Source organism: Hyla sarda, chromosome 4 (assembly GCF_029499605.1).
Source record: "Hyla sarda isolate aHylSar1 chromosome 4, aHylSar1.hap1, whole genome shotgun sequence".
Lineage (NCBI taxonomy): Eukaryota > Metazoa > Chordata > Amphibia > Anura > Hylidae > Hyla > Hyla sarda.
The window spans coordinates 416,113,080-416,137,607 of record NC_079192.1 but is presented as its reverse complement, the minus strand read 5'-3'; the positions used below and the strand labels follow the sequence as shown (position 1 = coordinate 416,137,607).

At 46.7% G+C, this 24,528-nt stretch overlaps 1 protein-coding gene across 2 annotated transcripts in view; it reads left to right on the top strand.

The window, feature by feature from the left end:
- The first annotated feature begins 1,784 nt into the window (after positions 1-1,784).
- SLC6A13 (solute carrier family 6 member 13) overlaps positions 1,785-24,528 on the top strand; it is a 47,276-nt gene continuing 24,532 nt past the window's right edge. The window contains exons 1-5 of one of the 2 annotated variants that reach the window (XM_056517839.1): positions 1,785-1,932; positions 10,577-10,706; positions 14,916-15,134; positions 18,647-18,781; positions 19,504-19,644. In XM_056517839.1, the coding sequence (XP_056373814.1) occupies positions 14,921-15,134; positions 18,647-18,781; positions 19,504-19,644 (490 nt within the window). In that variant the 5' untranslated portion in view covers positions 1,785-1,932; positions 10,577-10,706; positions 14,916-14,920. Of the gene's footprint in view, positions 1,933-10,309; positions 10,707-14,915; positions 15,135-18,646; positions 18,782-19,503; positions 19,645-24,528 lie in introns of those variants that run through there. The other variant, XM_056517837.1, reaches the window with a different exon arrangement.

Sequence of the window (24,528 nt, the reverse complement as noted above, 5' to 3'; positions counted from 1 at the left end):
CTTCTTTTGGACTTTCCATGGTCTCCTGTGTCTAGATTCCTAAGGCCTGCAGTTCTTCATCCTGCCTCCAATCCAAAGCCGGGAAGCCTTCTTCTTTAAATAAATGCTTCCATTCCATGTAAGGTCAGACTTTTTTTTTCTTCGGAAGACTTGGATTTCAAGCCCCTGCATGGACTTTCTTCCCACCTCAATAATTGTCTCCAAACTTCTTGGTTCCTCTGAGGGTTATCCACTTGGGTACGTACAGTTTTCTCTTGGCATCCTGGCCATGGTCATCTCCTTAGCTTGAGTGCCTGATTTTTTTATGCCATCTAACATTTTTTTTTTAACCCTATTTCTTCTCCTTTTCTGGTGCCTCACCTAGAAGTTTTCCTTTAGCCTGACCCTACCATAGCTCACAGACTTCCTCGATGACTTTGCCTTCTGGCTCCACTCTTCCTGCACTGGAACCAGATCCACCTTACATATCTCACGTCTCTCTTCCTGATCTGTGGATGTTCCTCAGACACGTTCACATTTCACCCACACTGTGGCCGGTTCACCACTTGATCTTCAGCCACTTTTTCCCTTTCTTACAAGCCTTTAGAGGAACCTAACCTGTGCTTGCTGGTCATATCTAGGATGTTCTGTAAGCACTACGCATTGTTCTTCCAGCTGGTACTCTTTGGCAATAGATTTTTCCCACCCCATGGACTGCTTTTGGACCTTCCATGGTCTCCTGTGTCTACATTCCTAAGACCTGCAGTTCTTCATCCTGGTCATCCTGACTCCAATCCAAAGCCAGGAAGCTTTCTTCTTCCAATAAATGCTTCTATTCCATGTAAGGCCAGACTGTTTTCTTTGGAATCCTTGGATTTCAAGCCCCCTGCTTGGACTTTCTTGAGACTCCCACCTCATTAATTGTATCCAAACTTCCTGGTTCCTCTGAGGGTTGTCCACTTGGGTTTCTACAGTTGTCTCTTGACATCTCGGCCATGGTCATCTCCTGATTGTTGACCCTACTTTCCACCCCCCCCCCCTTCTCTTCTTTTTTGGTGCCTCACCTGGAAGTTCTCCTTGACCCTACCATAGCTCGCCGACTTCCTCAATGACTATGCCTTCTGGCTCCAGTCTTCCTGCACTGAAACAAGATCCACCTTCCATATCTCTGTTCTCTGTTCCGGATCTGTGGATGTTTCTCAGACATGTTCACAATGGACCCTTACGGTTACTGGTTAACTACTTAAACCTTTCGAGGAACCTCACCTCTGCTGCCTGGTGGTATCTAGGATGTTCTTTCAATGCCTAGTTCTTCCTGCTTGGACCTCTTTGGCAGTAGACCTTTCCCACCCCATGGACTACTTCTGAACCTTCCATGTTCCCTGACATAAAAATCTCTTTCTTTCTCGTGATCTTCATTGGAGGACTCTGCACCCACCCGTTCGGGTCTGCTGGTGGTTTCACTTCTCGGTCTCTTATCTCGGTCGTCCTCCTCCTGCTCTGGTAGAAGCTGATTAGGTCAGTGCCAGCGGACGGGTCTATCCTGCTCAGGAGGGGCTACTTCCCTTTTTTTTCTCACCCATGGTCTCCTGTGTCCCACAATGAAGTTTACGAGAAGGAAATGTTACCGTGACATAACGTGACAGCCGCGCTCTGCCTTTCTGTCAAAGATTCACTTTTATGAGCGCGTAAAGTGGAGAGGAGGCGGGCGGAGGTCCCCAGAGGTGATCAGACCCCAGGATTGACTAGACGTGAGAGATCCAAGGAACCTTCAAAACATCGGGTACATCAAGGGGGGGGGGGGGGGGGTACTGCCTGTGACTTCCCTGCCTCTTGTCTTGCACAACTACAACTTCCAGCATGCTCTGACAGCTGAAGGCCGAAGTTGCAACAGCTGGGTCCATCCCCATCCCTCGTCCTGCTGCTGCGGCCAGACACCTCTCAGGATCATCTGTAAGTTTTTTTTTTTTCCTTTCTTTCTGCATTTATACTGCTATATATATAGATAGATAGATAGATAGATAGATAGATAGATAGATAGATATCCGTATTATGGTGACAACATCCACACCCTCCTTCAGTGCTTTCATGAACCTGAACTTGTGTCCTCGTAAGGAACAAATTGCACTATGCGTCACACCATGTCCCTGGGACAACATCCCCTCCTCCCCCGATTCTATAGGTGTGGATATTGCTGTGTGTATTATAGAGATTACACCTGATTCTGCTCTGCCTCCCGGCTACATAACTTTTCTTCGACTTCTTCAGTCTCACTTTATGGCTGCTGTAAAAAAAAAAAAAAATAATATATATATATATATATATATATATATACACACACACACACACTTCTGGAAACCGCAGCTGCATTAAACATAGTTCTCCAGCTGTTGCAAAACTACAACTCCCATTATGTTTTGACAAATTGCATCCCCCCCACCTTCCATGGGGATATTTATAATATGTATGTAGTGAGCTACCTCTAGTGGTGACATATAAAATGTATATAGAGCGCCCTCTAGTGGAGTTATATATAATATGTATGTACTGAACTCCCTCTAGTGGTTATATATATAATATGTAGATAGTGAGCTGTAGAAGGTGTTCTAAAGGAGTATCCAGAAGTCTCTACGCAAAATATCACATACCACATGCTACACTAACATTCTGCTAGTAGTATAATGAAAGTATAATATACAGCACAGGCTCCCTAAGCTATACACCAGTGGTCTTCAACCTGCGGACCTCCAGATGTTGCAAAACTACAACTCCCAGCATGCACTGACAACCAACGGCTGTCCGTGCATGCTGGGAGTTGTATTTTTGCAACATCTGGAGGTCCACAGGTTGAAGACCGCTGCTATACACCATACCACATGCTACACTAACATTCTGCTAGTAGTATACTGATAGTAAAATATACAGCACAGGTTCCCTAAGCTATACACTTATCACATGCTACACTAACATTCTGCCAGTAGTATAATTATAGTACAATATACAGCACAGGTTCCCTAAGCTATACACCATACCACATGCTACACTAACATTCTGCCAGTAGTATAATGATAGAAAAATATACAGCATAGGTTCCCAAAGCTATACACTTATCACATGCTACACTAACATTCATGCTAGTAGTATAATGATAGTATAATATACAGCACAGGTTCCCTAAGCTATACACCATACCACATGCTACACTAACATTCTGCTAGTAGTATAATGATAGAAAAATATACAGCACAGGTTCCCTAAGCTATACACTTACCCCATGCTACACTAACATTCATGCTAGTAGTATAATGATAGTATAATATACAGCACAGGTTCCCTAAGCTATACACCATACCACATGCTATACTAACATTCTGCTAGTAGTATAATGATAGAAAAATATACAGCACAGGTTCCCTAAGCTATACACTTATCACATGCTACACTAACATTCATGCTAGTAGTATAATGATAGTATAATTTACAGCACAGGTTCCCTAAGCTATACACTTACCACATGCTACACTATCATTCATGCTAGTATTATAATTATACTACATGTGCATACATGTATGTAAAGTATTTACACAAATGTAAATAGATGCCCCAATATATATGCAACATGGCACTAAGAACACAGACCATAAGTCTCGTCAAAAGCCGCCCTTAGGTGTCTGGGAGATCAGCTGACCCTGTAGAGCTCTTTTTGACACTGACCATAGTGAGCGCTCTTTTGATGATGATCCAGTCTCGTGCATGCGCTGTGTGGTTCCGGGGTCTTGCGCTATTGCGCATGTGCACTCCAACCCAGATATGTGTGTAGGGATAGGGAGCGCCCTCTAGTGGTGATATATATAATATGTATGTAATGAGCTCCCTCTATTGGTAATATATACACTGCTCAAAAAAATTTAAGGGAACACTGCGATTACACAGCCTAGATCTGATTGAATGAACTAATCGTATGAAATACTTTCGTCTTTACATAGTAAAATGCGCTGACAACAAAATCACAAAAATTATCAATGGAAATCAAATGTATCAACCCCTGGAGGTCTGGATATGGAGTCACCCTCAAAATCAAAGAGGAAAACCCCACTACAGGCCGATCCAACTTTATGACCTCCCTACAATGCCTGGGCATGCTCCTGATGAGGTGGAGGATGGTCTCCTGAGGGATGTCCTCCCAGACCTGGACTAAAGCATCCGCCAACTCCTGGACAGTCTGTGGTGGATGGAGCGAGACGTTCCAGATGTGCTCAATCAGATTCAGGGGAACGGGCGGCCAGTCCTTAGCATCAATGCCTTCCTCTTGTAGGAACTGCTGACACACTCCAGCCACATGAGGTCTAGCATTGTCTTGTATTAGGAGGAACCCAGGGCCAACCGCACCAGCATATGGTCTCACAAGGGGTCTGAGGATCTCATCTTGGTACCTAATGGCAGTCAGGCTACCTCTGGCAAGCACCTGGAGGGCTGTGCGGCCCCCCCAAAGAAATGCCACCCCCCACCATTACTGACCCACTGTCAAACCGGTCATGCTGGAGGATGTTGCAGACAGCAGAACGTTCTCCACGGCGTCTCCAGACTCTGTCACATCTCTCACATGTGCTCAGTGTGAACCTGCTTTCATCTGTGAAGAGCACAGGGCCCCAGTGGTGAATTTGCCAATCTTGGTGTTCTCTGGCAAATACCAAACGCCCTGCACGGTGTTGGGCTGTAAGCTCAACCCCCACCTGTGGACGTTGGGCCCTCATACCACCCTCATGGAGTCTGTTTCTGACAGTTTGAGTGGACACATGCACATTTTTGGCCTGCTGGAGGTCATTTTGCAGGGCTCTGGCAGTGCTCCTCCTTGCACAAAGGCGGAGGTAGCGGTCCTGCTGGGTTGTTGCCCTCCTACGGTCTCCTCCATGTCTCCTGATGTACTGGCCTGTCTCCTGGTAGCACCTTCATGTAGGTAGGTAGTGAGCTCCCTCTAGTGCTGATATAAATACAATGCATGTAGTGAGCTCCTATAGTGGATATATATTATATAGGTAGTGAGCTCCCTCTAGTGGTGATATATATAATATATAGGCAGTGAGCTCCCTCTAGTGGTGATATATATAATATATAGGCAGTGAGCTCCCTCTAGTGGTGAGATATATAATATATAGGTAGGGATCTCACTCTAGTGGTGATATATATAATATATAGGCAGTGAGCTCCCTCTAGTGGTGAGATATATAATGTATAGGTAGTGAGCTCCCTCTAGTGGTGAATATATATAATATATAGGCAGTGAGCTCCCTCTAGTGGTGATAAATATAATATATAGGCAGTGAGCTCCCTCTAGTAGTGAGATATATAATATATAGGTAGGGATCTCACTCTAGTGGTGATATATATAATATATAGGCAGTGAGCTCCCTCTAGTGGTGAATATATATAATATATAGGCAGTGAGCTCCCTCTAGTGGTGATATATATAATATATAGGCAGTGAGCTCCCTCTAGTGGTGATATATATAATATATAGGCAGTGAGCTCCCTCTAGTGGTGAGATATATAATATATAGGTAGTGAGCTCCCTCTAGTGGTGAATATATATATAATATATAGGCAGTGAGCTCCCTCTAGTGGTGAATATATATAATATATAGGCAGTGAGCTCCCTCTAGTGGTGAATATATATAATATATAGGCAGTGAGTTCCCTCTAGTGTTGAGATATATAATATATAGGCAGTGAGCGCCCTCTAGTGGTGAGATATATAATATGTAGGTAGTGAGCTCCCTCTAGTGGTGATATATATAATATATAGGTAGTGAGCTCCCTCTAGTGGTGATATATATAATATATAGGTAGTGAGCTCCCTCTAGTGGTGATATATATATAATATATAGGTAGTGAGCTCCCTCTAGTGGTGAGATATATAATATATATTGGCAGTGAGCTCCCTCTAGTGGTGAGATATATAATATATAGGTAGTGAGCTCACTCTAGTGGTGATATATATAATATATAGGCAGTGAGCGCCCTCTAGTGGTGAGATATATAATATATAGGCAGTGAGCTCCCTTGATTGGTGAGACATATAATATATAGGCAGTGAGCTCCCTCTAGTGGTGATATATATATATATATATATAATTTATAGGTAGTGAGCTCCCTCTGGTGGTGATATATACATATATAGGCAGTGAGCTCCCTCTAGTGGTGATATAAATAAGGTCCATTGAAGTGAATAGAGCCGTGTTGTAATACCACACACAACCTGAAGACAGGTGTTTTGCTATTTTGGAAGAAAGCCGCTATGTTTTTCTAATCCTCTATAACCCCTTTCATGGTAACATTCGGACTCTTAGTGAAGATGTTTTGTGATGGACCTAGGGACAGGTCACAGCTGCCTGACCCCCGATCCCCTGCGGAAGGACCAGGCGAGGACGCGGCTCCACGCTGCGCGGTCACGTATAACAACATCGGAGAATTCCTGACCGTCAGCTGCGGGGCCGGATAAAAGAACATTTCCTCCTAGAATAACAATAATAACCCAGGAGACTCATCCTGTTCTATCTGCTGATGGGAAAGCTGGGTAAGAACTAATATGGTCGCATAAACCAGCTTTCCCAAGCTCTGAATGGCACTACAAATAGATCACCACAGAACTTGACAGGTTTGCCATTAAGGGCTGTGAGAAAGCTGGGTGACCACCATTGTGATGGACAGGCTACTATCTATGTATGTTGGAGAAGAATTGTGGCTGATGTGTGGCCCTGAGGGGGTTAACGCGTCCCCTGTGGGTGATGGAATGTTTTAGGGTGTAGTTTGTGTCGGTCCCTGAGGCTGAGTTTCTTCCTCTATGGCCTCCTCATGGGAAAGCAGCTGGATTTGCAGATGTGCGGATGAGGCCGGTGAACAGCAGGGCGGCGACACACAGAGAGGGGAGAGCGTAACCCCCCGGCAGCTGCCGAAATCTGCAGCATCATCAAGAAGAAGCTCAGCTGTAATGGCGGCCACAGGGACAGCGCGCAGGACACAAGAATAATATCAAGAGAAAGTGAGCTACTCAGCTGATGTATCTAAGCCTATCCTGTGTGATACTGTCTGCTGAGCTGTGTATCTAAGACTATTAAGTGTGATACTGTCTGCTGAGCTGTGTATCTAAGCCTATCCTGTAGGATACTGTCTGCTGAGCTGTGTATCTAAGAATATCAAGTGTGATACTGTCTGCCGAGCTGTGTATCTAAGAATATCTAGTGTGATACTGTCTGCCGAGCTGTGTATCTAAGAATATCAAGTATGATACTGTCTGCCGAGCTGTGTATCTAAGACTATCAAGTGTGATACTGTCTGCCGAGCTGTGTATCTAAGAATATCAAGTGTGATACTGTCTGCCGAGCAGTGTATCTAAGAATATCAAGTGTGATACTGTCTGCCGAGCTGTGTATCTAAGAATATCAAGTGTGATACTGTCTGCCGAGCAGTGTATCTAAGAATATCAAGTGTGATACTGTCTGCCGAGCAGTGTATCTAAGAATATCAAGTGTGATACTGTCTGCCGAGCAGTGTATCTAAAAATATCAAGTGTGATACTGTCTGCCGAGCAGTGTATCTAAGAATATCAAGTGTGAAACTGTCTGCCGAGTTGTGGATCTAAGCCTGTCAAGTGTGATACTGTCTGCTGAGCTGTGTATCTAAGCCTATCAAGTGTGATACTGTCTACTGAGCTGATGTTTCTTTGTCTATTGTGTAATAGGAATATGTGATACTTTGTGTTGAGCTATGTATCTAAGCCAAATTATACTGTTTGCTGATTGGGTGTATTTAATACTATCATGTCTTATACTTTATTCTGAGCTGTATCTAAGCCTATTATGTGTGATACTGTCTGCTGATCTGCTGTGTCTAAGCCTATCATGTGTGATACTATCTGCTGTATCTAAGCCTATCATGTGTGATACTATCTGCTGTATCTAAGCCTATCATGTGTGATACTGTCTGCCTATCTGCTGTGTCTACTAAGCCTATCATGTGTGATACTATCTACTGTATCTAAGCCTATCATGTGTGATACTATCTGCTGATCTGCTGTATCTAAGCTTATCATGTGTGATACTGTCTGCTGTATCTAAGCCTATCATGTGTGATACTATCTGCTGATCTGCTGTATCTAAGCTTATCATGTGTGATACTGTCTGCTGATCTGCTGTATCTAAGCCTGTCATATGTGGTACTGTCTGCTGTATCTAAGCCTATCGTGTGTGATACTATCTGCTGTATCTAAGCCTATCATGTGTGATACTATGCTGTATCTAAGCCTATCATGTGTGATACTATCTGCTGATCTGCGGTATCTAAGCCTGTGTGTGATACCCTTTGTTGAGCCATATGCCTATGTTTATTATGTCTTCTGAGCTGGTTAATCGAATCCTTTTATGTGTCATACTCTATTATAGTTTGCTGTATCTAAGCCTATCATGTGTGATACTGTCTCCTGAGCTGAGTATCTAACTCTTTGTGATACTCTCTGCTGGGTCACCATATCTTAGAGTTGGTTATACTCATTTTTTTGTAAGGTCTGGCTGACTAAGTATTTGACCAGATAACATATAGTGACTCAGCAGACAGTATTTAACATGAAAGGCTTAGATACATGCCTTTAGATACATGCCTCAGCAGATTGTAGATAGTGATCGGCCAGCTGGATCTCCACATTCTGATCCTATTGTCCCTAAAGAGATGAGACGTAGTAGGAGTCTGGAGGTGATGGAGGTGTCTGGCAGCGGCTTACACCTCTCTTCACATTGAAAACACATGCACACTCAGCTGAGAAGAGCATGCACTTGCATGAAATGATTGGGTGACATAGCTGTTGTCTGAACAAGCTCATCCTGAGCTTCCTGGTTCATACAAAATAAATAAATAATTAACCGCAGTTGCCAAAGGCACTGCCACCCAACTTTCCCAGATTCCTGAATACCAATTAGCATAACTATAGAGATCTGTGGATGGATTATGTATAGGGCTGAAATATGATGGTCACCCAGCTTTCCCAGATACCACAGAAGAGGCCTGCGGGGCAGAGAATTACTGCGCCCTGTGTGTACAGTGATCAATAAGTGGTGGATGCAGGTGCGGGGTCAGCAGGGGGCATCTGGTGCCCGGTGACCTCTGTGCCCTCCTGTGCTCTCCCTGCTGGACCCAGGAATGTGAGGGCGGAGAGGTTTAGAATTACGTCCTTCATCCCTTAAATATCCCGGCAGCTCTGGAGGTCTGAAAACATAGAAGAGTCTGAGACACCCAGGACCCTACAATCCTCCGGACTCTTCTGCTCAGACCTCCCCAGGATCTGATCCTCCACTGATCTTCAGGCTGTGGACCCCTCTACACTGACCCCCAGGCTGTGGACCCCTCTACACTGACCCCCAGGCTGTGGACCCCTCTACACTGACCCCCAGGCTGTGGACCCCTCTACACTGACCCCCAGGCTGTGGACCCCTCTACACTGACCCCCAGGCTGTGGACCCCTCTACACTGACCCCCAGGCTCTTCTCTCCCTACACTGACCCCCAGGCTGTGGACCCCTCTACACTGACCCCCAGGCTGTGGAGCCCTCTACACTGACCCCCAGGCTCTTCTCTCCCTACACTGACCCCCAGGCTGTGGACTCTTCTTCACTGACCCCCCAGGCTGTGGAGCCCTCTACACTGACCCCCGGGCTCTTCTCTCCCTACGCTGACCCCCAGGCTCTTCTCTCCCTACACTGACCCCCAGGTTCTTCTCTCCCTACACTGACCCCCGGGCTCTTCTCTCCCTACACTGACCCCCAGGCTCTTCTCTCCCTACGCTGACCCCCAGGCTCTTCTCTCCCTACGCTGACCCCCAGGCTCTTCTCTCCCTACACTGACCCCCAGGCTCTTCTCTCCCTACGCTGACCCCCAGGCTCTTCTCTCCCTACGCTGACCCCCAGGCTCTTCTCTCCCTACACTGACCCCCAGGCTTTTCTCTCCCTACACTGACCCCCGGGCTCTTCTCTCCCTACACTGACCCCCAGGCTCTTCTCTCCCTACGCTGACCCCCGGGCTCTTCTCTCCCTACACTGACCCCCAGGCTCTTCTCTCCCTACACTTACCCCCAGGTTCTTCTCTCCCTACACTGACCCCCAGGCTCTTCTCTCCCTACACTTACCCCCAGGTTCTTCTCTCCCTACACTGAACCCCAGGTTCTTCTCTCCTTACACTGACCCCCAGGCTCTTCTCTCCCTACACTTACCCCCAGGTTCTTCTCTCCCTACACTGACCCCCGGGCTCTTCTCTCCCTACGCTGACCCCCAGGCTCTTCTCTCCCTACGCTGACCCCCAGGCTATTCTCTCCCTACGCTGACCCCCAGGCTCTTCTCTCCCTACGCTGACCCCCAGGCTCTTCTCTCCCTACACTGACCCCAAGTTCGGGTCTCCTTACACTGGATCTTGGTATTCCAGCATTAACCCAATGTTCCGGTTTACCTAAGTTGACCCCCCAAGCTATCTCCACTGACCTGATTCTCTAGTCTCCATGCACTGACTCTCATATCTGGTGTCCCATCACTGACCCCCCGGCTCTGGTCTCCCTGCAGTGACTTCTTCTGACCATGATGAACTTCTCCTGATCCTCAGACTCTCTATTCAGTGTTGGATTTATCATTGGATCCTATACAGGACGATCACGATCACTGATCCCCAAGGACTGTGCCTAAGGTCCAAAAGGTATTTATATTTTTATCACATTTTTATCCAATTTAATATGATAAGTGAGATTTATACAGAAAGCAACATGGTACAAGAAAGTGACACTTGGGGTACAGGATCGGTGGTGTCATAGAGAAGAAACTGTAGAGAGCGGTGGTGTCACACAGAAGACACGGTAGAGAGCAGTGGTGTCATACAGAAGACATGGTAGAGAGTGGTTGGCGTCATACAGAAGACACGGTAGAGAGCGATGGTGTCAGGCAGAAGACACGGTAGAGAGCGATGGGGTCATACAGAAGACACGGTAGAGAGCGATGGTGTCAGGCAGAAGACACAGTAGAGAGCGGTGGTGTCATACAGAAGACATGGTAGAGAGCAGTGGTGTCATACAGAAGACATGGTAGAGAGCAGTGGTGTCATACAGAAGACATGGTAGAGAGCAGTGGTGTCATACAGAAGACACAGTAGAGAGCGGGGGTGTCATACAGAAGACACGGTAGAGAGCGGTGATGTCATACAGAAGACACGGTAGAGAGCGGTGGTGTCACACAGAAGACACGGTAGAGAGCAGTGGTGTCATACAGAAGACATGGTAGAGAGTGGTTGGTGTCATACAGAAGACACGGTAGAGAGCGATGGTGTCAGGCAGAAGACACGGTAGAGAGCGATGGTGTCAGGCAGAAGACACGGTAGAGAGCGATGGGGTCATACAGAAGACATGGTAGAGAGCGGTGGTGTCACACAGAAGACACGGTAGAGAGCGATGGTGTCAGGCAGAAGACACAGTAGAGAGCGGTGGTGTCATACAGAAGACACGGTAGAGAGCGGTGGTGTCACACAGAAGACACGGTAGAGAGCGATGGTGTCAGGCAGAAGACACAGTAGAGAGCGGTGGTGTCATACAGAAGACATGGTAGAGAGCGGTGGTGTCATACAGAAGACATGGTAGAGAGCAGTGGTGTCATACAGAAGACACGGTAGAGAGTGGGGGTGTCATACAGAAGACACGGTAGAGAGCGGTGGTGTCATACAGAAGACACGGTAGAGAGCGGTGGTGTCATACAGAAGACACGGTAGAGAGCAGTGGTGTCATACAGAAGACACGGTAGAGAGCAGTGGTGTCATACAGAACACACGGTAGAGAGCGGTGGTGTCATACAGAAGACACGGTAGAAAGCGGTGGTGTCATACAGAAGACACGGTAGAGAGCGGTGATGTCATACAGATGACACGGTAGAGAGCGATGGTGTCATACAGAAAACACAGTAGAGAGCGGTGGTGTCATACAGAAGACACGGTAGAGAGCGGTGGTGTCATACAGAAGACACGGTAGAGAGCGGTGATGTCATACAGATGACACGGTAGAGAGCGATGGTGTCATACAGAAAACACGGTAGAGAGCGGTGGTGTCATACAGAAGACACGGTAGAGAGCGGTGGTGTCATACAGAAGACACGGTAGAGAGCGGTGGTGTCATACAGAAGACACGGTAGAGAGCAGTGATGTCATACAGCAGACATGGTAGAGAGCGGTGGTGTCATAGAGAAGACACAGCAGAGAGTGCTGTGGTCATTCAGAAGACACGGTAGAGAGCGGTGGTGTCATACAGAATACACGGTAGAGAGTGGTGGGGTCATACAGAAGACATGGTAGAGAGCGGTGGTGTCATACAGAAGACATGGTAGAGAGCGGTGGTGTCATACAGAAGACACGGTAGAGAGCAGTGGTGTCATACAGAATACACGGTAGAGAGCGGTGGGGTCATACAGAAGACACAGTAGAGAGCGGTGGTGTCATACAGAAGACACGGTAGAGAGCGGTGGGGTCATACAGAAGACACAGTAGAGAGCGGTGGTGTCATAGAGAAGACATAGTAGAGAGTGATGGTGTCATACAGAAGACACCGTAGAGAGCAGTGGTGTCATACAGAAGACACCGTAGAGAGCAGTGGTGTCATACAGAAGAAACAGCAACAATCGCCAGGTCCAATATAATAGCAAACTGGGGTTTATTGCATCAATAACAGCAACGTTTCGGCTAAAAGTAAGCCTTTCTGAAGCATGGTGCAAATGACAATGAGTCAAACTTATATACATAGTGAAGAGACATGATTGGTGAAAATACCAACATGATTGGTGAAAGTATTTTCACCAATCATGTCTCTTCACTATGTATATAAGTTTGACTCGTGGTCATTCAGAAGACACGGTAGAGAGCGGTGGTGTCATACAGAAGACACGGTAGAGAGCGGTGGTGTCATACAGAATACACGGTAGAGAGTGATGGTGTCATACAGAAGACACGGTAGAGAGTGATGGTGTCATACAGTAGACACGGTAGACAGCGGTGGTGTCATACAGAAGACACCGTAGAGAGCAGTGGTGTCATACAGAAGACACGGTAGAGAGCGATATGTCATACAGAAGACATGGTAGAGAGCAGTGGTGTCATACAGAAGACACGGTAGAGAGCGGTGGTGTCATACAGAAGACATGGTAGAGAGTGGTGGGGTCATACAGAAGACACGGTAGAGAGCGATGTGTCATACAGAAGACATGGTAGAGAGCAGTGGTGTCATACAGAAGACACGGTAGAGAGCGGTGGTGTCATACAGAAGACATGGTAGAGAGTGGTGGGGTCATACAGAAGACACGGTAGAGAGCGGTGGTGTCATACAGAATACACGGTAGAGAGTGATGGTGTCATACAGAAGACACGGTAGAGAGTGATGGTGGGGTCATACAGAAGACACGGTAGAGAGCGGTGGTGTCATACAGAATACACGGTAGAGAGTGATGGTGTCATACAGAAGACACGGTAGAGAGTGATGGTGTCATACAGTAGACACGGTAGACAGCGGTGGTGTCATACAGAAGACACCGTAGAGAGCGGTGGTGTCATACAGAAGACACCGTAGAGAGCGGTGGTGTCATACAGAAGACACAGTAGAGAGCAGTGGTGTCATACAGAAGACACGGTAGAGAGCAGTGGTGTCATACAGAATACACGGTAGAGAGCGGTGGGGTCATACAGAAGACACAGTAGAGAGCGGTGGCGTCATACAGAAGACACAGTAGAGAGCAGTGGTGTCATACAGAAGACACGGTAGAGAGCAGTGGTGTCATACAGAAGACACGGTAGAGAGCGGTGGTGTCATACAGAATACACAGTAGAGAGCGGTGGTGTCATACAGAAGACACGGTAGAGAGCAGTGGTGTCATACAGAAGACACGGTAGAGAGCAGTGGGGTCATACAGAAGACACGGTAGAGAACAGTGGGGTCATACAGAAGACACAGTAGAGAGCAGTGGTGTCATACAGAAGAAACAGCAACAATCGCCAGGTCCAGTATAATAGCAAACTGGTGTTTATTGCATCAGTAACAGCAACGTTTCGGCTAAAAGTAAGCCTTTCTCAAGCATGGTGCAAATGACAATGAGTCAAACTTATATACATAGTGAAGAGACATGATTGGTGAACATACCAACATGATTGGTGAAAGTATTTTCACCAATCATGTCTCTTCACTATGTATATAAGTTTGACTCATTGTCATTTGCACCATGCTTGAGAAAGGCTTACTTTTAGCCGAAACGTTGCTGTTACTGATGCAATAAACACCAGTTTGCTATTATACTGGACCTGGCGATTGTTGCTGTTTCCTTTGGAGAGAGTGTGAAGTGTACCCGTCCTTGGCGTTCGGGTGGATTACGGGCACATCCCCAGTGGTCATCCAGTGCTGGCTCCCTTTGTGTTTTTCCTGGGTCATACAGAAGACACGGTAGAGAGCAGTGGGGTCACATAGAAGACACGGTAGAGAGGTGGTGTCATACAGAAGACATGGTAGAGAGCAGTGGTCATACAGAAGACACAGTGTAGAGTGGTGTTGTCATACAGAAGACACGGTAGAGAGCGGTGGTGTCATACAGAAGACATGGTAGAGAGCGGTGGTGTCAGGCAGAAGACATAGTAGAGAGCAGTGGTGTCATACAGAAGACATAGTAGAGAGTGATGTCATACAGAAGACACGGTAGAGAGCAGTGGTGTCATACAGAAGACATAGTAGAGAGCGGTGGTGGCATACAGAAGACATAGTAGAGAGCGATGTCATACAGAAGACACGGTAGAGAGCGATGTCATACAGAAGACACGGTAGAGAGCGCTCGTTATGGTCACATACAGTAGACAGATCAGACGCATATCTTCCTCCTCTTCTCTGTTTTGCAGGTATCATGGATAAGAAGGTCCCAGGAGCGGTGGGGAATGGAGACTCTTTTCCAGCTCAGCCTCTGATGGAGAAGGAACCTCAAGATGGAGGTGGCAAACACATGACGGAGCGGGGTCAATGGAACAACAAGATGGAGTTTGTGTTGTCCGTGGCCGGAGAGATCATCGGGCTGGGCAACGTCTGGAGGTTTCCGTATCTTTGCTACAAGAACGGAGGAGGTATGTGAGGGGGACAATCTTTGCTCCCACATGGGGGGCTTACGATCTGGTGCGGGAGCCTGCACACCGGACTGATCCCTTCACCTGACGACATAGCCCTGTAATCTGTCTCGGAATTTTTTCGAGCTCATTTCCTTGAGGATTTGGCTCTTACGTATTGTGGATTTGCATTGATTATCGAGCATTAATAGTATTACCGGGGGGGAATTAAAGAGCCCTTTCTTCTATGTCTACACATCGTAGGATCTTATAGGAAGGGACGTTATATACGCCATTTCTAAGCCACACGGCGGTGCCATGACCAGTCTATATGGTATAGGCTACAAAGTCAGGTCGACCTTACGGCTACACATCCATGTTCATTCATACAGCTGAGGGGGCAGTGTATGGACGGGTCACCTTTCATCTATATACAGTGTCAGTGACCGGCATTCCACCACTCGCACTAGGGTCACCGTGTCACCTTGGACTTTTGACCATGTAATCTCAGCTCCTTACATTAAAGCCGTTGTGACTTTATCTTGATGAATCGGTAACAGTTTAAAGCCATGTAATTCATTGTCCCACCGTGTGCTTTCGCAAATATAGACAGTCTATTGTTCTCCTCCAATACCCCCCCCCCCCCCCCCACAGTGCTTGGACACCTAGTCAGACGTCTACTGATCCCTGTAGGAGCTTGTTCCATTGAAAGTGCAGACTTAGACTTTTAGGAGATCGTCCTGTTTCTCCCCTTCTGCAATTGGTCCCGGAAGGGGGAAGGGGAACGAAAGTAGTTTAACCATGACAGGTCCAAAGTCTAAGAACTCAGTGACAAACACAAAAGTCTAAGTGTTCGTGAACGAGGCTGGAACCGGCCAACAAGGCTTAACGTCCATGAATGAGAGTATTCATACCGATATGTTAGGATGGATAAAACCTTTATAGTAGCTGCTGAGTGTAGAGTCCATAAAAAAAAGAGCTTAAAAGGTCTTCCAATTATTGAAATATTATGGAACATCAATAGGGTGGATTCTAACACTTAGGACCCCCCGCGAGTCTAGAAGACAACTAGGCCCTGGGTTTGGTTTTAACGAAGATTAGGGGTCTTAAACTGGTGGCCCCTAGATGTTGCAAAACTTCAACTCCCAGCATGCCCGGCCAGCCAACGGCTGTCCGGGCATGCTGGAAGTTGAAGTTTTGTAACATCTGGAGGGCTACCAGTTTGAGATCCCTGATGAAGATGAAGGCATTAGTCTTGTTGGCAAAGGTCTGATAGTTTGGTTCCCACCAATCTTGAGGACATGTGGGCCCTGGGGTTGGTTTTCATGGTGAGGTTGTGTAGTTGGGATTTCCACCAGTCTTGAGTGTTAGCGGGTGCAAGGGTTGGTTTTTATGGAAACATGAATCTTGTTGGTGGGGTCTTGTAGTTGCGCCCACTAGCACTCAAGATTGGTGGTGACCCTAACTACGAGATTTCACCAACAAGACTCATGTCTCCATAAAAAGCAACCTTTGTGCCTACTAGCACTCAACATTGACCCACACTACAAGACTCAAAGTAAATCTTTTTGCCCCATATCTTCCTGAACTTTGTCGATTGTTCCTAAGGACAATAGACAAATGCAGCCCCAGCCATAGAGCGTAATTCAAGGGTGCATTAAATTGTTGGGGGTCCAGCCACTAGGACCATCTCTATGTGGGTACTTGTAGACATTCCAAAACTCTTATTAATTAAAGCGGGGAGATGACTAGGTATGTCTCCATGAAAACGAACACTAGGATTCACTACCACTCAAGATTATTGGTGACTCCAACTACAAGATCTCACCAACAAAGCTTGTGTCTCCATAAAAATTTACCCTAGGATCCACTACCACCCACTTAAGATTATTGGTGACCCCAACTACAAGACCTCACCAACAAGGCTCGTGTCTCCATAAAAAATTACCCTAAGGTCGACTACCACCCACTTAAGATTATTGGTGACCCCAACTACAAGACCTCACCAACAAGGCTCGTGTCTCCATAAAAATGTATCCTAGGGTCGACTACCACCCACTTAAGATTATTGGTGACCCCAACTACAAGACCTCACCAACAAGGTTCGTGTCTCCATAAAATGTTACCCTAGGGTCCACTAGCACTCAGGATTGAGAGTGTTCCTCACCGATAAGGCTTTTGTCTCTATATAAATCAATCTTAGGTCCCACTAGCACTCAAGATGGTGGTGACGCTACCTACACAACCTCATAAAACTACTCATGTCTTTCATAAAAAACAACCTTTTTTTTGGTCGGGGGCACCATCAATGTTGAGTGTTAATGGGCTCTAGGTTTGGTTTACATGGAGACATAAGTCTTTTTAGGGAAGGTCTTTTAGGTGGGATTTCCACTAGCCTTAGTGGGTGAAAGAGTTGTTTTTTTTTGGCACTTATGTCTTGTTGGTAAGGTCTTATAGTTGGGTCCACTACCATTTAAAATTAGTAGTGACCCCCACTAGAAGATTTCACCAACAAGACTCATGTCTCCAATAAAAGCCAAGCCTTGGGCCCACTGAAAATTTTGGTGGCCCCCAAAGGCTGTTTTTTAAGCGACTCATGAAGTTAGGGTCACCACTAATCTCAACCGATAGTGGGAACAAGGGTTGGTTTGTTTTCATGGGAGACATAAGTCTTATTAGTGAGGTCTTGTTGCTGGGATCTCCATCAATCTTGAGTGCTAAGGGGAACAAGGGTTGGTTTTATCATGGAGACACGAGCCTTGTTGGTGAGATCTTGTAGTTGGGGGTTATCATCAATCCTGAGTGACAGTGGGCCCCAGAGTTAGTTGTCATGGAGACATGAGCCTTGTTGGTGAGGCCTTATTGTTGGGGTCACCATCAGTCTTAAGTGCTATTGGATTCTAGGGTTGGTTGTCAAGGAGACTATATGGTCATCTCCCCACTGAAATTAATGGTAATTTTGGAATGTCTAAAGTACCCTCTAAGAGATTGGACACGTTTATTATCAATGTGGCTGATGCTCCTAGTGGCCGGACCCCCAACAATGAAATCACTAGAATGCCCCTATACAAGGCCTGGGCTGCACAGTGCCACAGTCATAGTGCCAGGATCAATAGGCTAATTTCAGGAAGATATGGGGCAAAGATGTACTGTTAATGGAAGATGATTGTGACAATCAGATTGAATAAATAACTTCTGATAACATGGGCAGCCCATGAAGAGTGCTCTGCTGTCCTGATGGACCTTTTGAAGGGTTCAAGGGGCTATCCAGGGATAGAAACAGAGAGCTAACTTCTTCCAAAAACAGCACCACCCCTGTTCTCAGGTTGCGTGTGGTATTACAACTTGGCTCTATTCTTCACCTCAATGGAACAGAGCTGCAATACCACACATAACCTGAGGACATAGATGGTGCTGTTTTTAGAAGTAATTAGCTGTGTTTCTAGTCCTAGATAACCCCTTTCAGAATGTTTTACAAAGGACAAGGTTGCCTTATTCTCTAGATCACACATTTTATGACTGTGTCTACGCAGGAGCCTTCTTCATTCCGTATCTAATCTTCCTCTTCACCTGTGGGATTCCAGTCTTCTTCCTGGAGACAGCACTGGGACAGTACACTAGCCAGGGAGGGGTCACCTCATGGCGGAAGATCTGCCCCATATTTGAAGGTGAGTTTGGACATCTCCTACATGCTTTGTGTCTGTATGACCACATGGGATGGATTTTAGGGAGAACACATGGGACATGTCCTCTGAGGCCTACAGCCACTAGAGGCCTTCTACCCCCAAGTCCCCCTGAAAAGAAGTAATTTTTATTGCGCAATATCTACCTCTGATCATGAGCAGGTCAATGGCTGCTCGATAGCCCAATTTGTAATACCTTCTAGACGCATAATGCTAAGAACATATCCACTAAGGACCAAATGATTTGGTTTGGCTGTGATGGGCGAATGGACACAGTCAAGACCCTCTTAGACTTTTATTGGTCTTCCTAATATATACTGGTTTGTCTGTGCAAGACCAAATGCTCGGACCTTGGGCCAGACCAGTGGTGGTCAACGTTGGTGACCACCAAGTATTATCTCCCATAAAAACCAATAGTATAATAGTTGAGTACACTACAGCAAAATGATAAAATCTTTAAAGCCACATCTAACATCGGAACCTGAAGGAGACCATGATGCATCAGGATCAACTTGACATTTCGGTGGGACCACATTGTTCTTCTACAACTTGTCCATCAATGTTCTCTTGTGTTGGGTCACTAAACGAGCAGACTATACTCCATGGGCTGAAATGATGGGTTGAGGTGGACTATGATTATCTCGTGGGCTCCTCGTATCAGGGAATCAGGAGTGGCGGTATAATCAGGACTTTATTTGTATCTTCAGGCATCGGGTACTCCTCTCAAGTCATCGTCGTCTTGCTGAACTTCTATTACATCGTAGTCCTGGCGTGGGCCTTCTTTTATCTCTTTAATTCCTTCACGTCTGACCTTCCCTGGGCTTCATGTAACCATTCATGGAACACAGGTATGAGGCGGTAGAAATTATACACTCCTAAAACATAGAATAATAAGGACATTGGTAGGGTCTTAAATGATTATTGTAGTTTTAGTCATAGTTTTACGGTAGTTATATTCTTGTTTATAGGAGGCAGTATTATAGTAGTTATATTCTTGTATATAGGGGGCAGTATTATAGTAGTTATATTCTTGTATATAGGAGGAGTATTATAGTAGTTATATTCTTGTATATACTAGCAGTTTTATAGTAGTTATATTCTTGTATATAGGAGGAGTGTTATAGTAGTTATATTCTTGTATATAGGAGGCAGTATTCTAGTAGTTATATTCTTGTATATAGGAGGCAGTATTCTAGTAGTTATATTCTTGTATATAGGGGCAGTATTATAGTAGTTATATTCTTGTATATAGAAGCAGTATTATAGTAGTTATATTCTTGTATATAGGGAGCAGTATTATAGTAGTTATATTCTTGTATATAGGAGCAGTATTATAGTAGTTATATTCTTGTATATAGGAGCAGTATTATAGTAGTTATATTCTTGTAAATAGGAGCAGTATTATAGTAGTTATATTCTTGTATATAGGAGCAGTATTATAGTAGTTATATTATTGTATATAGGAGCAGTATTATAGTAGTTATATTCTTGTATATAGGAGCAGTATTATAGTAGTTATATTATTGTATATAGGATGCAGTATTATAGTAGATATATTCTTGTATATAGGAGCAGTTGTCACGATGCCGGCTGGCAGGTAGTGGATCCTCTGTGCCAGAGAGGGATTGGCGTGGACCGTGCTAGTGGACCGGTTCTAAGCCACTACTGGTATTCACCAGAGCCCGCCGCAAAGCGGGATGGTCTTGCTGCGGCGGTAGTGACCAGGTCGTATCCACTAGCAACGGCTCACCTCTCTGGCTGCTGAAGATAGGCGCGGTACAAGGGAGTAGGCAAAAGCAAGGTCGGACGTAGCAGAAGGTCGGGGCAGGCAGCAAGGATCGTAGTCAGGGGCAACGGCAGAAGGTCTGGAAACACAGGCAAGGAACACACAAGGAACGCTTTCACTGGCACTAAGGCAACAAGATCCGGCGAGGGAGTGAAGGGGAAGTGAGGTGATATAGGGAAGTGCACAGGTGTAACCACTAATTGGAACCACTGCGCCAATCAGCGGCGCAGTGGCCCTTTAAATCGCAGAGACCCGGCGCGCGCGCGCCCTAGGGAGCGGGGCCGCGCGCACCGGGACAGAACAGACGGAGAGCGAGTCAGGTAGGGGAGCCGGGGTGCGCATCGCGAGCGGGCGCTACCCGCATCGCGAATCGCATCCCGGCTGGCAGCGGAATCGCAGCGCCCCGGGTCAGAGGACGTGACCGGAGCGCTGCCGCGGGGAGAGTGAAGCGAGCGCTCCGGGGAGGAGCGGGGACCCAGAGCGCTCGGCGTAACAGTACCCCCCCCCTTGGGTCTCCCCCTCTTCTTAGAGCCTGAGAACCTGAGGAGCAGACTTTTGTCTAGGATGTTGTCCTCAGGTTCCCAGGATCTCTCTTCAGGACCACAACCCTCCCAGTCCACTAAAAAAAAATTTCTCCCTCTGACCTTTTTGGCAGCTAAAATTTCTTTGACCGAGAAGATGTCCGAGGAGCTGGAAACAGGAGTGGGAGGAACAGACTTGGGAGAAAAACGGTTGAGGATGAGTGGTTTGAGAAGAGAGACGTGAAAGGCATTAGGGATACGAAGAGAGGGAGGAAGAAGAAGTTTATAAGAGACAGGATTAATTTGACACAAAATTTTGAAAGGACCAAGATAGCGTGGTCCCAACTTGTAGCTAGGGACACGGAAGCGGACATATTTAGCGGAGAGCCATACCTTGTCTCCAGGGGAAAAAACGGGGGGAGCTCTTCTTTTCTTATCCGCGAACTTCTTCATGCGTGATGAAGCCTGTAAGAGAGAATTTTGGGTCTCTCTCCATATGATGGAAAGGTCACGAGAAATTTCATCCACAGCGGGCAGACCAGAGGGCAAGGGAGTAGGGAGGGGGGGAAGAGGGTGACGGCCGTACACCACGAAAAATGGGGATTTGGAGGAAGACTCAGAGACCCTGAAGTTATACGAGAATTCGGCCCATGGGAGGAGATCTGCCCAGTCATCCTGGCGGGAGGAAACAAAATGTCGCAAATAATCACCCAAGATCTGGTTAATCCTTTCTACTTGTCCATTGGACTGGGGATGATATGCAGAAGAAAAATTTAATTTAATCTTGAGTTGTTTACAGAGAGCCCTCCAGAATTTAGACACGAATTGGACGCCTCTATCCGAGACAATCTGCGTAGGCAATCCGTGAAGACGAAAAATGTGTACAAAAAATTGTTTAGCCAACTGAGGCGCAGAAGGAAGACCAGGAAGAGGGATGAAATGTGCCATTTTGGAGAATCGATCAACGACCACCCAAATAACAGTGTTGCCACGGGAAGGGGGTAAATCAGTAATAAAATCCATACCAATCAGAGACCAAGGCTGTTCGGGGACAGGCAGAGGATGAAGAAAACCAGCGGGCTTCTGGCGAGGAGTCTTATCCCGGGCACAGATAGTGCAGGCTCGCACAAAGTCCACAACATCCGTCTCCAGAGTCGGCCACCAATAGAAGCGGGAGATGAGTTGCACAGATTTCTTGATACCCGCATGACCTGCGAGATGGGAGGAGTGACCCCATTTGAGGATTCCGAGGCGTTGGCGAGGAGAAACAAAGGTCTTTCCTGGAGGAGTCTGCCTGATGGAGGCAGGAGAAGTGGAGATCAGGCAGTCAGGTGGAATGATGTGTTGCGGAGAGAGTTCAACTTCTGAGGCATCCGAGGAACGAGAGAGAGCATCGGCCCTAATGTTCTTATCGGCAGGACGAAAGTGAATCTCAAAATTAAATCGGGCAAAGAACAGAGACCACCGGGCCTGGCGAGGATTCAGCCGTTGGGCAGACTGGAGGTAGGAGAGGTTCTTGTGGTCGGTGTAGATAATAACAGGAGAACTTGATCCCTCCAGCAGATGCCTCCATTCCTCAAGTGCTAATTTAATGGCTAGAAGCTCTCGATCCCCGATGGAGTAGTTCCTCTCCGCTGGAGAGAAGGTCCTAGAGAAAAAACCACAAGTGACAGCATGCCCGGAAGAATTTTTTTGTAGAAGAACAGCTCCAGCTCCCACTGAGGAGGCATCAACCTCCAATAGGAAGGGTTTGGAAGGGTCAGGTCTGGAGAGGACGGGAGCCGAAGAAAAGGCAGACTTGAGTCGTTTAAAGGCGTCTTCTGCTTGAGGAGGCCAGGACTTGGGATCAGCATTTTTTTTGGTTAAAGCCACGATAGGAGCCACAATGGTAGAAAAATGTGGAATAAATTGCCTGTAATAATTGGCGAACCCCAAAAAGCGTTGGATAGCACAGAGTCCGGAGGGGCGTGGCCAATCTAAGACGGCAGAGAGTTTGTCTGGATCCATCTGTAGTCCCTGGCCAGAGACCAAATATCCTAGAAAAGGAAGAGATTGGCATTCAAACAGACATTTCTCAATTTTGGCATAGAGTTGGTTGTCACGAAGTCTCTGAAGAACCATACGGACATGCTGGCGGTGTTCTTCTAGATTGGCAGAAAAAATTAGGATATCGTCCAGATATACAACAACACAGGAGTATAACAGATCACGAAAAATTTCATTGACAAAGTCTTGGAAGACGGCAGGGGCGTTGCACAGTCCAAAGGGCATGACCAGATACTCAAAGTGTCCATCTCTGGTGTTAAATGCCGTTTTCCACTCGTCCCCCTCTCTGATGCGGATGAGGTTATAGGCGCCTCTTAAGTCCAATTTAGTGAAGATGTGGGCACCTTGGAGGCGATCAAAGAGTTCAGAGATGAGGGGTAAGGGGTAGCGGTTCTTAACCGTGATTTTATTAAGACCGCGGTAGTCAATGCAAGGACGTAGGGAGCCATCCTTTTTGGACACAAAGAAAAATCCGGCTCCGGCAGGAGAGGAGGATTTACGGATAAAGCCCTTTTTTAGATTCTCCTGGACGTATTCGGACATGGCAAGAGTCTCTGGGGCAGAGAGAGGATAAATTCTGCCCCGGGGTGGAGTAGTGCCCGGGAGGAGGTCGATAGGGCAATCATAAGGCCTGTGAGGAGGTAGAGTCTCAGCTTGTTTTTTGCAGAAAACATCCGCGAAGTCCATATAGGCCTTAGGGAGACCGGTTACTGGAGGAACCACAGAGTTACGGCAAGGGTTACTGGGAACCGGTTTTAGACAGTTCTTGGAACAAGAGGACCCCCAACTCTTGATCTCCCCAGTGGACCAATCCAGGGTAGGGGAATGAAGTTGAAGCCAGGGAAGTCCAAGGAGAATTTCCGAGGTGCAATTGGGGAGGACCAAAAGTTCAATCCTCTCATGATGAGATCCGATGCTCATAAGAAGGGGCTCCGTGCGGAAACGTATGGTACAGTCCAATCTTTCATTATTTACACAATTGATGTAGAGGGGTCTGGCGAGACTGGTCACCGGGATGTTGAACCTGTTGACGAGAGAGGCCAAAATAAAATTTCCTGCAGATCCTGAGTCCAAGAAGGCCACTGTAGAGAAGGAGAAGGCAGAGGCAGACATCCGCACAGGCACAGTAAGACGTGGAGAAGCAGAGTAGACATCAAGGACTGTCTCACCTTTGTGCGGAGTCAGCGTACGTCTTTCCAGGCGGGGAGGACGGATAGGACAATCTCTTAGGAAGTGTTCGGTACTAGCACAGTACAGGCAGAGGTTCTCCATACGGCGTCGTGTCCTCTCTTGAGGTGTCAGGCGAGACCGGTCGACCTGCATAGCCTCCACGGCGGGAGGCACAGGAACAGATTGCAGGGGACCAGAGGAGAGAGGAG